Source organism: Sus scrofa, chromosome 17 (genome assembly GCF_000003025.6).
Source record: "Sus scrofa isolate TJ Tabasco breed Duroc chromosome 17, Sscrofa11.1, whole genome shotgun sequence".
NCBI classification, from domain to species: Eukaryota; Metazoa; Chordata; class Mammalia; order Artiodactyla; family Suidae; genus Sus; species Sus scrofa.
The window spans coordinates 25114013-25126996 of record NC_010459.5 but is presented as its reverse complement, the minus strand read 5'-3'; the positions used below and the strand labels follow the sequence as shown (position 1 = coordinate 25126996).

Genomic DNA, 12984 nt, shown 5'->3' with positions numbered 1-12984 from the left:
GGCTACAGGCCTATGCTAAACCACAGCAACGTGGGATCCGAGCTGCGTCTGCGACCTACACCTCGGCTCATGGCGATGCCACATCCCCACGCTACTGATCGAGGCCAGGGATAGAATACCTGCATCCTCATGGATGCTAGTCAGATTTGTTTCTGCTGACCCATGATGGGCTCTGACAAGGGACATTTTTAAGTATTAATGCAGGAATTCATTCTGATCTAGAGGTAGAGAGCATTTTGAATCTGTGTGGAAATGACTCAGGGTAAATATGTTAACACCCTGGCTGGTCAAGCAGATGAACCTGCGGTGCTTAAGCACGTGTCAAGGGTTTGGAGAAGTCCTGGCTGTGTTAACCATTGAACACATAAGAAAGATTTAGTTAATGAGGGAGATTGGAGAGTAAAGAAAATAATTCTCTAAGGTCAAATGGAACCACTCCTGATAAATTCTCTACAAATTTGCATTTTGGTAGACCTTTCTCTCCATTTATTATAGCTGATGGGTTTTTCTCCTGTTTCCTGGTTAATGGGGATTAGGATGTGGCCATCTCTAATTTCCAAGAGACTTGATTGTCTATCAAAATAGAATAATTTCCTCTTGACATCTTGGTTCAAACTGTAACATGTAGGTTAAGAGTCTTTGGGAAAGGAAAATTTTGGTAGAATTTAGAATCAAGGAATACAGTATTTAAGATATTCACCATTTTGTAATTATGATACAAATAGAATTTTAACATCGAATAATGAGTGGTTGGATGATCTTGCACTCCGTTGTCTATATTTATCATATTTTAGAAAGCCACTGTGCTTATAATGTTGAAAATTTTGGATGAGAACAAAACTAATTATTCGTTTAATTACATTTTTCTTTGTTGAGGGCCCCTTAGTGCCTAGGTTCCTATTCTGCCGCTGTCAGACTCAGCCTTTTTTGAGAATGGCTGACTGGTTCATTTTTGTTATCATTTGGGCTGCATCTGTAGCCTGTGTAGGTTCCTGGGTTAAAGATCGAACCTGCACCACAGCAGTGACCTGAGCCACAGCAATGACAATGCCAGATCTTTAATCTGCTGAGCCACCAGGAAACTCTGAAAATGACTGAGTGGTTTGAGTAATAGAATCCGTAGTTCTTTAGAAAGTTTAAAAATCCTCACGTGGTTGACTTTTATTGTATATAATTTAATTTTTGTAATCCGTAAGAAAGCCACTGAAACCACAAAATTAAAAAAATAAATTACCCTGAGAGATTACAGTAAAGAATGAAAAATAATTAGAATTTGTGTTATGAACAACACTGGGGCTCTTTATACCACTTCCATTTTGCTTTTGTGTTTTGCCACAGGCAAAATTTGATTCTGAAATGCCGTGTGAAACCGTGAGTAAGATCCACCTGGTCGATCTTGCCGGCAGTGAGCGGGCGGATGCCACTGGTGCCACTGGGGTCCGGCTGAAGGAGGGGGGGAATATCAACAAGTCCCTCGTGACTCTGGGGAATGTCATTTCTGCCTTAGGTAGGTTTACGCTCATCTCCTGCCTCCTCTTGCTTCTGGTGGGGCCAGAGTGGCCTGAAGCACTTGTGTTTAATGTCTGTGTTACAAACCAAAGTAATTTTTAAAAAAATTTTATGAAGTGTAGTTGGTTTACAATGTTATGTTCTGCTGTACAGCAAAGCGACTCAGTTATACACACATACACATTCTGTATATATATATATACACATTCTTTTTCATATTTTCCATTATGGTTTATCATGGGATATTGAATCTAGTTCCGTGTGCTATACAGTAGGATCTTGTTGTTTGTCCATCCCAATTATACTAGTTTGCATCTGCTAATCCCAAACTCCCATTACTCCCCGCTCCTCCTTGGCCACCACAAGTCTGTTCTCTATGTCTGCGAATCTGTTTCTGTTTTGTAGATAAGTTCACTTGTGCCATATTTTAGGTTTCACATGCAGGTGAAACCATATATTTGTCTTGTCTTTTTTCCTTTTTTTGCTTTTGAGGGCTGCACCCAGGGCACATGGAAGTTCCCAGGCTAGGGGTTGAATCGGAGCTATAGCTGCTGGCCTACACCACAGCCACAACAATGTGGGATCCGAGCCATGTCTGCAACTTGCACCGTATCTCATAGCAACGCCGGATCCTTAACCCACGATCGAGGCCAGGGATCAAACCTGCGTCCTCATGGATCCTAGTTGGGTTTGTTAACTGCTGAGCCACGAAGGAAACTCCGTCCTTCTCTTTCTGACTTACTTAGTATGATAATTTGTAGGTCCATCCATGTTGCTGCAAATGGTATTATTTCATTCTTTCTCTCTCTCACACACACACACACACAGTATATATAGCCAAGACATCAGCAGCAACTAAGTGTCTGTCAACAGATAAATGGATATCTTCTTAGCTATTTTTGATGTTTTGGCTGTTGTAAATAGTGCTGCTGTGAACACAAGGGTACATGTATCTTTTCAAAGTATAGTTTTGTCTGGATATAAATGCCCTGGATGGAATTGCTGGATCATATGACAACCCTTTTTTTTTTTTAGTTTATAAACCAAAGTAATAGCCTCAGGGAAGGTTTTTTGAAGCTGGATCAGAGTAAAAACGTTACTAATTGTCTTTAACTTTTTTTTTTTCCTCTCCTTTTTTCTTTCTCTCTACAGCTGATTTATCTCAGGATGCAGCAAACCCTCTTGTAAAGAAGAAGCAAGTGTTTGTGCCTTACAGGGATTCTGTTTTGACTTGGTTGTTAAAAGATAGCCTTGGAGGAAACTCTAAAACTATCATGATTGCCAGTAAGAATTTCTACATTTTTCCCCTCAACATATAGGGTTTTGTGTGAATCGATTATAAATATTTAAGTTTAAAGTGTCTCATTAGGGGAGTTCCTGCTGTGGCATAGTGGGTTAAGAATCTGACTGCAGCAGCTTGGGTCACTGCAGAGATACAGGTTCAGTTCCTTGCCTGGGCAGGTGTGTTAAAGGATCTGGTGTTGCTACAGCTACAGTGTAGGTTGAAGCTGCAGTTCAGATTCAATCCCTGGCCTGGGAACTTTCATATGACGTGGATGCTGGGGGTGGGTGGGGGGAGTGTCTCATTAGGAAATATCACCTTTTGTGTTTTTGTTTTTTTTTTTTTAAATTGTTTTTGTATTTTGAAGAAAAACACTTAATGTGATCCAGTCTCTGGTATTATATTATTAACGCTTTCCCTCTTCCTAGTTTCATAAACTTGCCATGTTTTTGGTCATGCAAGCTTGGTACTTACAGGATGATTCTCAGCTTTTCCTTGTTTCAAGTGCAGGATAGAAACTTGTAACTGTGTTAACTTCCAGGAGGAACTCATTGTAGGGATATCAGATAAAAATAACAAAGCTTTATCTTTCCATTTTTTTTGTCTTTTTTTTTTTTTTTTTTTTTTTTTTTTTTTTTTTTTTTAAGGGCTGCACCTGCGGCATATGGAGGTTCCTAGGCTAGGGGTGCAATTGGAACTGTAGCCGCTGGCCTACACCACAGCCACAGCAGTGTGGGATCCGAGATACGTCTGCCACCTACACCACAGCTCACGGCAATGCTGGATCCTTAACCCACTCATCGAGGTCAGGGATCGAAACTGCGTCCTCGTGGATGCTAGTCGGGTTCGCTAACCGCTGAGCCATGATGGGAACTTCTTATCTTTCTATTTTAAAGCAGTAAATGTGGAATTTAAAATTAAGAATTGAGAAGAAGAAAAACAACAGTAAATATAGAAAATTGTGGTAACAGTAATATACTTGCGCTAATTAACCGGAAGAAAACAGAACAGAGGGGAAGAGGTGCAAAGGGGAGATAAACCGCCAAGGAGAACTTGAAACCTGTTTCCTGCAACCCAGCTCCCCATCTACCACCCCCTTTCTCATCTCCAGGTCTTCCCCTCCTCCACGTAAGGAAGTAACTGGAGGCATAGGATCTACCCCAGATGCAGTTACTTGAGGCCTAAAAGAGGAGGGGGTGGGGGATGGGGAGAGCGGGGTTGGGTGACAGTGAGCCAAAGCTTTAGGTGGAAAAGAGCTAGCTGATTCCACTGACTCCTTTCAAAAATGATCATGCTCTGGATTTTTACTGGTCATAGTTTTTGATAGAACTTTAAACAGTATTTTAATTTCTGTTTTATATTGAGAAGTGTAAATAGTCTTGAAATCCTCTTCTCATATTTTCAACAGACAAAACTCCCCAAACCACAGTGGTGTATCTGCGATCTCATTTTAGATTTGGTCAAATGGCTGATTCTCCACTGAAGAAGAGTGAAAAAATGATGTTTAATTTGGTATAGGGAGCACCTTTCCTATGAGTCTTAGATAATTTTTAATATTCGTTCCTGCGGCAGTGAATATTTAGTCTATCCAGTGACCTGGAGTTGATCTGACTTTTAAATTACAAACCAACTTGGTGTTAAATGAAACGGAGTGCGGGATAAATGATCATCTGAATTCATTCTTCACAGCCATTTCACCTGCTGATGTCAATTATGGAGAAACCCTAAGTACTCTTCGCTATGCAAATAGAGCCAAAAACATCATCAACAAGCCCACTATTAACGAGGATGCCAACGTCAAGCTCATCCGTGAGCTGCGAGCTGAAATAGCCAGGCTGAAAATGCTGCTTGCTCAAGGGAATCAGGTTGGGTTTTTCTTGAGATTCATGGATAATTTTCTTTGAGTAATGGCATCTATTTCTGGATCTTAATGAGACACTTATCTCCCTCATATTGATTTGAGTAAATAAGTGCTAAGTAAAGCTTTGAACCCTCTCTCCTCTCATCACCTTCCTGTTGGCCTTTGCATTCATTATGGACTCGGTGTGTAAGGTTTTATCCACTAAACCCGAAATGATTAACTATCTAATAGTTATCAATTATGGATGGAAAGTTAGCTTGCGATAGGATTAGGAGCATAATCTCCATTAGTGGAGGGAAATCGAGGTGCTTGGAGTGGTATTTAAAATCATACCCGTGCGTTTTATGACTTGAAAATATATCTTAACAGAATGCGACTCATTTGAATACCTTTCTGAATTTCTGTTTTGTAGATACAGGGACATGTGTGATATATGGGGGCCCTTGCTTGATTGTGGCCACAGCCTCTCTGCAGGATCTTTTGGGTTTTAGTGAAGGAGCCTGGTCCTTGTGTGTTTTCCACAGTAAACTCCCTCATAATCTGCATGGTGCATGTTGTACACAGCTGCATCCTGTGATGTATCGAGGTTGGTGCGGGTTGTTTTAGACACTGTCATGCAAGAAAATCGAGGATAGCTTTTGAAAATATTCAAGGTAAATTGGAGTTAGAAATAGAGATTTCTTCCCATTACTTAACCTATAAATGGATATCTGGGATATATTATTAAAAACAACAACAACAAACTGACCTTTTCTTTAAACGCACAGTGCTTTCTGTAGAGCAACTTTCCATCCAGGAATATATGACGCTTGAAGCCCTTGGCATCCCGTAAGTGGTTTGACCTCTGAAAATATCAGCAGGATGAGAAGCTCCCTGAATTTCCTACACACCTCACAGTGCTTTCCCTTAAGCTGATGGACCTCAGTGGACCAGGAGTTGCTCTGTGCTTAAAAATACCTCCATGGGAGTTCCCATTGTGGCGCAGTGGAAACGAATCTGACTAGGAACCATGAAGTTGTGGGTTTGATCCCTGGCCTTGCTCAGTGGGTTAAGGATCTGGCGTTGCCTGTGAACTGTGGTGTAGGTCGAAGACTTGGCTTGGATCTGGTCTTGCTATGGCTCTGGTGTAGGCCTTCGGCTGTAGCTCTGATTAGACCCCTAGCCTGGGAATCTCCATATGCTGCAATGAAGCCCTAAAAAGACCAAAAAAAAAAAACCAACCAAACAAACAAAAAAAACCAAAAAAAACCTCCACATGTGGGAGTTTCTATTGTGGCGAAGTGGAAACGAATCTGACTAGGAACCATGAGGCTGTGAGTTCGATCCCTGGCCTCACTCAGTGGGTTAAGGATCTGGCGTTGCCATGAGCTGTGGTGTAGGTCACAGATGTGGCTCAGATCCCACGTTGCTGTGGCTGTGGTGTAGACTGGCAGCTGTAGCTCTGATTAGACCCCTAGCCTGGGAACCTCCCTAAAAAGCAAAAAAAAGAAAAAAAGAAAATGTATATATATATATATCTATATATCTCCACGTACATTTTACTGTTTGATGTGGAGCTTTCCCATGTGTGAAAGGAAACTGTCAGAACCACTGGTCCAGCTGCACCAGAAGTTAACAGGCTTATATCATCACTTATGACATGAACCACAATTGTCATTTTTATTTATACCCCTTGTTGTTGGGATCTTTTTTCAGTGTTTTTAAAAAACATTTGATCTGAAGTAAATATTTACGGTGATTTGATAGGATCACCCAAGCTATTGTGAAGGGAATTACCTGGAAAATTCTTGGTTTAATTTCTTGTACTTTTAACAAGTTACTAAGTTATGAGAGCGAAGGAAAAGAAAGATAAGCCTTTTGAAATAAAACTAAGGAAATCCTCAAAAGGAGCCTTATCACGTGGACAGAAAAACTTTATTAAAACTTTTACAAATTTTCTCTGGGGAATGTCTCCAGAGGTTTCGTGTATGTTATTTCCTTATATTTTGTGATTTTCCATTGTCTTGTTTCTTTCATGGCCAAAGAACACCTCAGTAATTTAAGGCTATTTTTGTTTGAGTAGGTTTGGGGTGAGGATGGAAAAGATAGTTGTAGTTGTCTATTTTAGGATACAGAGAAGATAAAATTCTTCGATAGCATTAATGCATTATAACAAAAATGAGTCCAATTTAAAATAATTTTTCACACTATTAAGCTATAAATTGTGAGACAGTACAGGCTTATCCAAAATTAATTAAATTTGTACTTCTCAGTAAAATAAGCAGGTATTCTTAAGTGTCAGTTAAGAATCTCTGTATAAATTTTTCTGAGGACATCACTCTATTCCCACAATATTTTATTCCAGATGCTGCCATGGTTCATTGAGAGTGTTGCTCAAGTCAGAGTGCCATTTCTGGGTTATTTGTTTGCATCCAGCCAAATAAAAACTCCTCCTTTTAATAATTTTATCCATTTGCCAATGCAAAATGCCATGTGTATCAGAGTCTCACAAGCACAGTTTAAATACAGCAAAAGATTCTGACATGTATTTGCTTCTCTTATTGCATAGCTGTACAGATACATGTGTAGTGGTGTATATAGATGCGTGTATATGCATATATGTGAACTCTTTACTGAAGAACTGCACATATTGTCAGTTTACATATCAGTGGATTGTCACAAGTTGCATTCACCCATCTAATCTGCATTCCATCCAGAAACAGAACATAACCAGGGCCCTGGAATCTCGCCCTCATGTTTCTGTCCAGGGACCACCTGCCCTTCCCTCAAGGGGAACCATTATCCTGATTTCTATTAGGTGGAGATTTCTAAAGTAGGCGTTTTGCCTACTTTTGTTCTTTATATAAATGTAATCGTATAGTATATATACTCTTTTGATCTTTTACATGAGATCAAATTTATGGAATTTAAAAATGTAGGTATACAAAACAAAGCCCACTTTATATGGTTGCAGATAGGCCAGGATGCTGGCCCACAACAGGAGATGGGTAGGCAGCAAGGTTGAAGGGCAAAGGGAGAAAGATAAAAGTGTGAACAAATGACATCTCGAGAGGCCTTGCCTGAGCCAGTGGGGGTGGGCCGTGCATCGAATAACAGTAAACAACTCATATCGGAGACCCTTTGTCGAGTCTTCCGAGAGTGGCCCAAGAAGTTGTAGATCCATGCATTGTCATCACTGTGCGGCATTCCGTCCTACAGATACTGCCCAGCTCATCCATTCTCTTTTTTTTGGACTTTAGGTAGTTTCCTTTTGGGGGCTTGTAGTGCTGCTCTGGACTTTCTTCTCCATGTCTTTTCATGAATGTTACAGACGCATTTCTGTTAGGTTAATACCTAAGAGTAGAGTTGGTATGTCAGAATGTATAGGAGATACTGCCAAATAGTTTTAAAAAGTTGTTATCGGAGTTCCCATTGTGGTGCAGTGGAAATGAATCCGACTAGGAACCATGAGGTTGTGGGTTTGATCCCTGGCCTCGTTTAGTGGATTAAGGATCTGGCACTGCCGTGAGCTATGGTGTAGGTTACAGACACAGCTCAGATCTGGTGTTCCTGTGGCTCTGGCGTAGGCTGGCAGCTGTAGCTCTTATTAGACCCCTAGCCTGGGAACCTCCATATGCCATGGGTGCAGCCCTGAAAAGACAAAAGTCAAAAAGACCAAAAAAAAAAAAAAAAAAACCAAAAACCAAAAAACAAAAAAACACGTTGTTATCCCAACTTTTATTCCACCACAAGTCTACGACAGTGTCAGTTCTATTGGCTGGAGACCCTGGCCAGCACTTGGTGTCATCTCTTATGGCCTATTTTTCACTGTAACCATTCGGATGTATACATTGTGGTATCAGAGTGATTTTAGTTTGTGCTTCTCAAATGATTAGTGAAGCTGAGCATTTGGACATCTTGTCTTTTCACATGTTCCCTTTGGTTATATTGAAAGCATTTTCAGACCCCTGCTTTGATTTTGGCAGAGAGAAAAATGTCTGTTAACTCTTCTCTCTTGACTGTATCTGAAGATAACAGGAAAATTAAACAGTGTAGAAAGGAAATGAGCAAGGACAGTCCAGGAAGCAAAGAAGACCACGAGTAAGAAAAGATGAAAGGAGGATGGATTTCTTATTTGTGCAACTGGAGTCACATATACATTTTAAATAGCTGGATCGTAGAAATGCCATTACGTGTAAACTTTAAGATAAACACAGTTCAGAGGGGGGCCCAGAGTAAAACTAGGCTATATGGTGTCTGTGAGAATGAGCAAAAGCCTGCCACGTACTTCAGGGGGGAAGAAAGCAGTGCAAAAACAGCATTATGTGAGCCTAAACAAGTGCTTATCGTGACAGAGCGTGCAATTCATAATTAAAATCAAACATGAAGTCAGCTTTCATAAAAGAAGAAAATAAAAAGACCTGGGAAATGGCAGGTGACAGAGCCACATGCACACTTGCCACAGGGAACTTTAAGTCCTCTTTCTTATTCCCTGAGCACTCACAGGGACAAAAATAAGTAAGGACAGAACATCTTTATAGGACATTGTGAAAATTTGCTCTAATCAATACAAAGCAGGCAAAAGATTGCTGGCTCAGGCAATGAAAGACTACTGTCCTCCTTATGGAAAGAGTTTGTTCTATTATGAGTTCCTGTCATGGCCCAGCAGAAACGAATCTGACTAGTACCCATGAGGACGCAGGTTCAATCCCTGGCCTCACTCAGTGGGTCAAGGGTCTGGCATTGCCGTGAGCTGTGGTGTAGGTTGTAGATGTGGCTTGGATCTGGCATTGGTGTGGCTGTGGTGTAGGCTGGCAGCTACAGCTCTCTCCGATTCAACCCCTAGCCTGGGAACCTCGAGATGCCATGGGTGAGGCACTAAAACAACCATAACAACAAAAATAAGGTGACAAGCTGACGGAAAAATGATCAAAGAATATAAGCTCAGTTCATAGAAAAGAATTTGCAATGACTTCGTAATGTATGAACATGTGCTTGCCTTCATTTGCAACACAGTCAGTGCAGCCTTGAGGAATGGCGAATGGATCCATGAGCAGATCCAGAGAGAGGTGTCAAGCTGCATATTTTACTGTGTGGATGTTATACTTCAGAGTTCTTACAAGGCCAGGGGATGTCCTTTTCACCCATCAGTTGGCCAAAGACACCATGCAGTGTGTGGTCACAGGTGGGAGGCGCAAGGTGCCTGCCTGTCAGTGGAGTTGACGGTGCAGCTGTTTCGATGCAGTCTGACTCTTGGTTTAGTATAGGAACTTCATCTGAGTATTACTTAATATTGAACATTTTTCTTCTAAACAGTTACCTTGTAAGGAATAACTTAATTGAAAATGGTTTGGTTTTCTCAAAGATGTCTTTTATTTTTTATTTATTTTTTGTCTTTTTTTGCCTTTGCTAGGGCATATGGAGGTTCCCAGGCTAGGGGTCTAATTGGAGCTGTAGCCACCGGCCTACATCAGAGCCACAGCAACGTGGGATCCAAGCCGAGCCTGCATCCTACACCACAGCTCACGGCAATGCCGGATCCTTAACCCACTGAGCAAGGCCAGGGATTGAACTCGCAACCTCATGGTTCCTAGTCGGATTTGTTAACCACTGCGCCACGACGGGAACTCCTCAGTGATGTCTTTTAAAAAGACTTCGATCTTTCTTCACATGTGCTCCAGAGTAGTAGCTACGTGCTTGTGTGCAGTCGGTCTTTTATCTCCCGAGTTGATGATGTGGTAGGAATGTTTCAGCTCTGATTACAGATGAAAAACCCTAGCTGTGGAGTCTGTACAATTAGCCATGGTATCAAGGGGTTACTGATTGTTTTGAAACTTGTCAACCATATAATAAACAATGCAGTCATAATAACACCTACCACTAGTGTTTCTTCAATGGAAAGCATTTATTAAGCACCACCTGTGTGCAAGACAACAGGCGAGGTGCAGCAGGGTTGGAGATGTGTTGAAGTAATGAGCTAACAGCTCCTCTCTTTCACTAAGGATGCTTTCCTTTCCCGAGGGTAAAGGCTGTCCTCCTCTGTAAACCAGATAAGAGTGAGATGCCAGCCTTATGACCAGGCAGCAGCTCCGAGGATAATAGTGACCCCCTAACAGATGAATTGCAGCTGGATTAGGATGAACTCTGTGTAAACCCTGAATGCCTGTGGGAAGTCGAGGCTCTGGGTTTCCCTGAGTGCAGGGACACTCGTAACTGGCTATGTCCCTGGAGGGCCCTGGAGGTGCTTCTGGTGTCGTTGCAAAAGATGTTGCTTCTTGTAGGGCCTGGGCTTCTCAGCCGAGGTGGGTTCCACCTGCCCATTTGAATGTAGACCCCTCAAAAGGGCCAAAGACAGTAGCCCCTGGGCTGCAGTACAGCAGAGGCAGAGACCTCACGTGGACGTCACCCTCCCTGTCCTGGCTCTGCTTCCTGTCCAACAGGCAGGTGCCAAGAGTGGCCCACGGTTGCTTGTTAGTCTGAGTGTTTAACCGAGCCTGAGAAGACCACCTTGTGGATTACATTTGTTTGAATAGAAATTGAAAAGTAAATCATAATGGGAGTTCCCATCGTGGCTCAGTGGTCACAAACCCAGCTAGTATCCTTGAAGATGTGGGTTTGATCCTTGGCCTCTCTCAGTGGGTTAAGGATCCGATGTTGCCGTGAGCTGCAGTGTAGGTCACAGATGCAGTCCCGGATCCCCTGTGGCTTTGGTTGTGGTGTAGGCCGGCAGCTGAAGCTCGAATTCTACCCCTAGTCTGGGAACTTCCATGTGCCTTGCATGTGGCCCTAAAAAGACCAAAAAAGAAAAAAAAAAGGAAAGAAAAAAGGGTGACAGTCTCTGGAGAGGTCACTTTGACAATTAAAAATACACATAGATGACTCACAAATTCCCTTCTAGGAATTTATTTTGTTGATGATACAGCCACCCATACTGTAGGCAACTCTGTGAGACAGTCACTGTGGCATCGCTGCTAAAGCAGAGGATGAGGAAAAACTGCATGTCTGTTAATAGGAAAGTGCGGACATAAATTGTAGAAAATCTGCACAATGGAATCGTTAGAAAGACTGAAGGTGCTGAACTTTCTCCAAGATAGATTGAATCAAAAAGGCAATATTCAGAAAACTGTTCATGCTGTTTATGTTTAAAAAAACAAAAACAAAAACATGCTTGCATATGACCCAAATAACTGCACATTTCATAGCAAATCGGGTAGGAAAGGTTGCCTGTGGGATGGGGAGGGAGGGAGACCCACCTCCCTCTCTTCTTTCTGGTGACGTCTTCTGGGGTCCTGTGTCCCTGCCTCTCAGGTTATGAGTTATGAATTGCAGTTGGAACCCCTGTGTGCCTCGCCCGCCTGCCTTTGCCTCCCTGCTCTCTGCCTGCTCTGTACCCCCAGGGAGAGGCTGACTTTGGTGTTTATTGTTCATTCTCATGTCAGTCTTCACACCTTTGCAACACGGATGGGGAAATGGTTACACGGAACTTGGTCCTGCAGTGATGATAACTGAGTTGCATTTGCACGTGGATGAATCTCAAAAGCCTGTGGTCGAGCGAGACTTTACGCTTCCTACTTTTGCATTTATGTTTTGTGCACATTCACAACAGAGGAAGCCTTTAGGATCTTGGGATTTAGACTGTGTTTGATTTTGGTAAAATGTCAGTATGTTACATGTTTGTTTCCTTTCCTCTGCCAGCTTGTGTTGCAGATGTAGCATTCCTGGGATGCCATGGTTTTGAATATTATGAGATACATATGCTAAGGATTAAAGACTTAGTGAAGATTGACACTTTTTGGAGGATGTGGGACAGTACTTTTTACCTGGGTTTAGTAGTTTGTCAGGTTTTGGTGACTTACAACAACCTGGACAGATCCTTCCTCTCCATTATCGATGTCTACTCATTACTGCTCTCCTTTCTGGTTTAAATTGCAGATTGCCCTCTTAGACTCGCCCACAGCCTTAAGTATGGAGGAAAAACTTCAGCAGAATGAAGCAAGAGTAAGTGATACCTTGACTACTTTTTTTTTTTTTTAAATCCTTTCACTATTTTAAGTGAATACTTGGTATTTGCTGTTTGAGACTCTTTTTTTTTTTTTTTTTTCATGACACTTAACACTCCCTCTGTCCCGACCCCATTTTTTTTTTTTTTTTTTTTTTTTGCTGTACCCTCTGCACATAGAAGTTCCTGGGCCAGGGAATGAACCCAAGCCACAGCAGTGACACTGCCAGGTCCTTAACTCAATGAACCACCAAGGAACTACCCCCAACCCCATTTAAAATTTTAAAAAATTATTTATTTATTTAAAAAAAATTTATGGTTACACCAGGGCATATAGAAGTTCCCAGGGCCAGG

At 41.8% G+C, this 12984-nt stretch overlaps 1 protein-coding gene across 7 annotated transcripts in view; it reads left to right on the top strand.

Moving 5' to 3' along the window:
* The window catches only part of KIF16B (kinesin family member 16B), a 306852-nt gene that overhangs the window by 61994 nt on the left and 231874 nt on the right, over positions 1 to 12984 (top strand). For all 7 annotated transcript variants that reach the window (XM_021078047.1, XM_021078043.1, XM_021078046.1 and 4 more), the window contains 4 exons: positions 1339 to 1507; positions 2662 to 2793; positions 4481 to 4656; positions 12564 to 12629. In XM_021078047.1, the coding sequence (XP_020933706.1) occupies positions 1339 to 1507; positions 2662 to 2793; positions 4481 to 4656; positions 12564 to 12629 (543 nt within the window). The remainder of the gene's footprint in view (positions 1 to 1338; positions 1508 to 2661; positions 2794 to 4480; positions 4657 to 12563; positions 12630 to 12984) is intronic.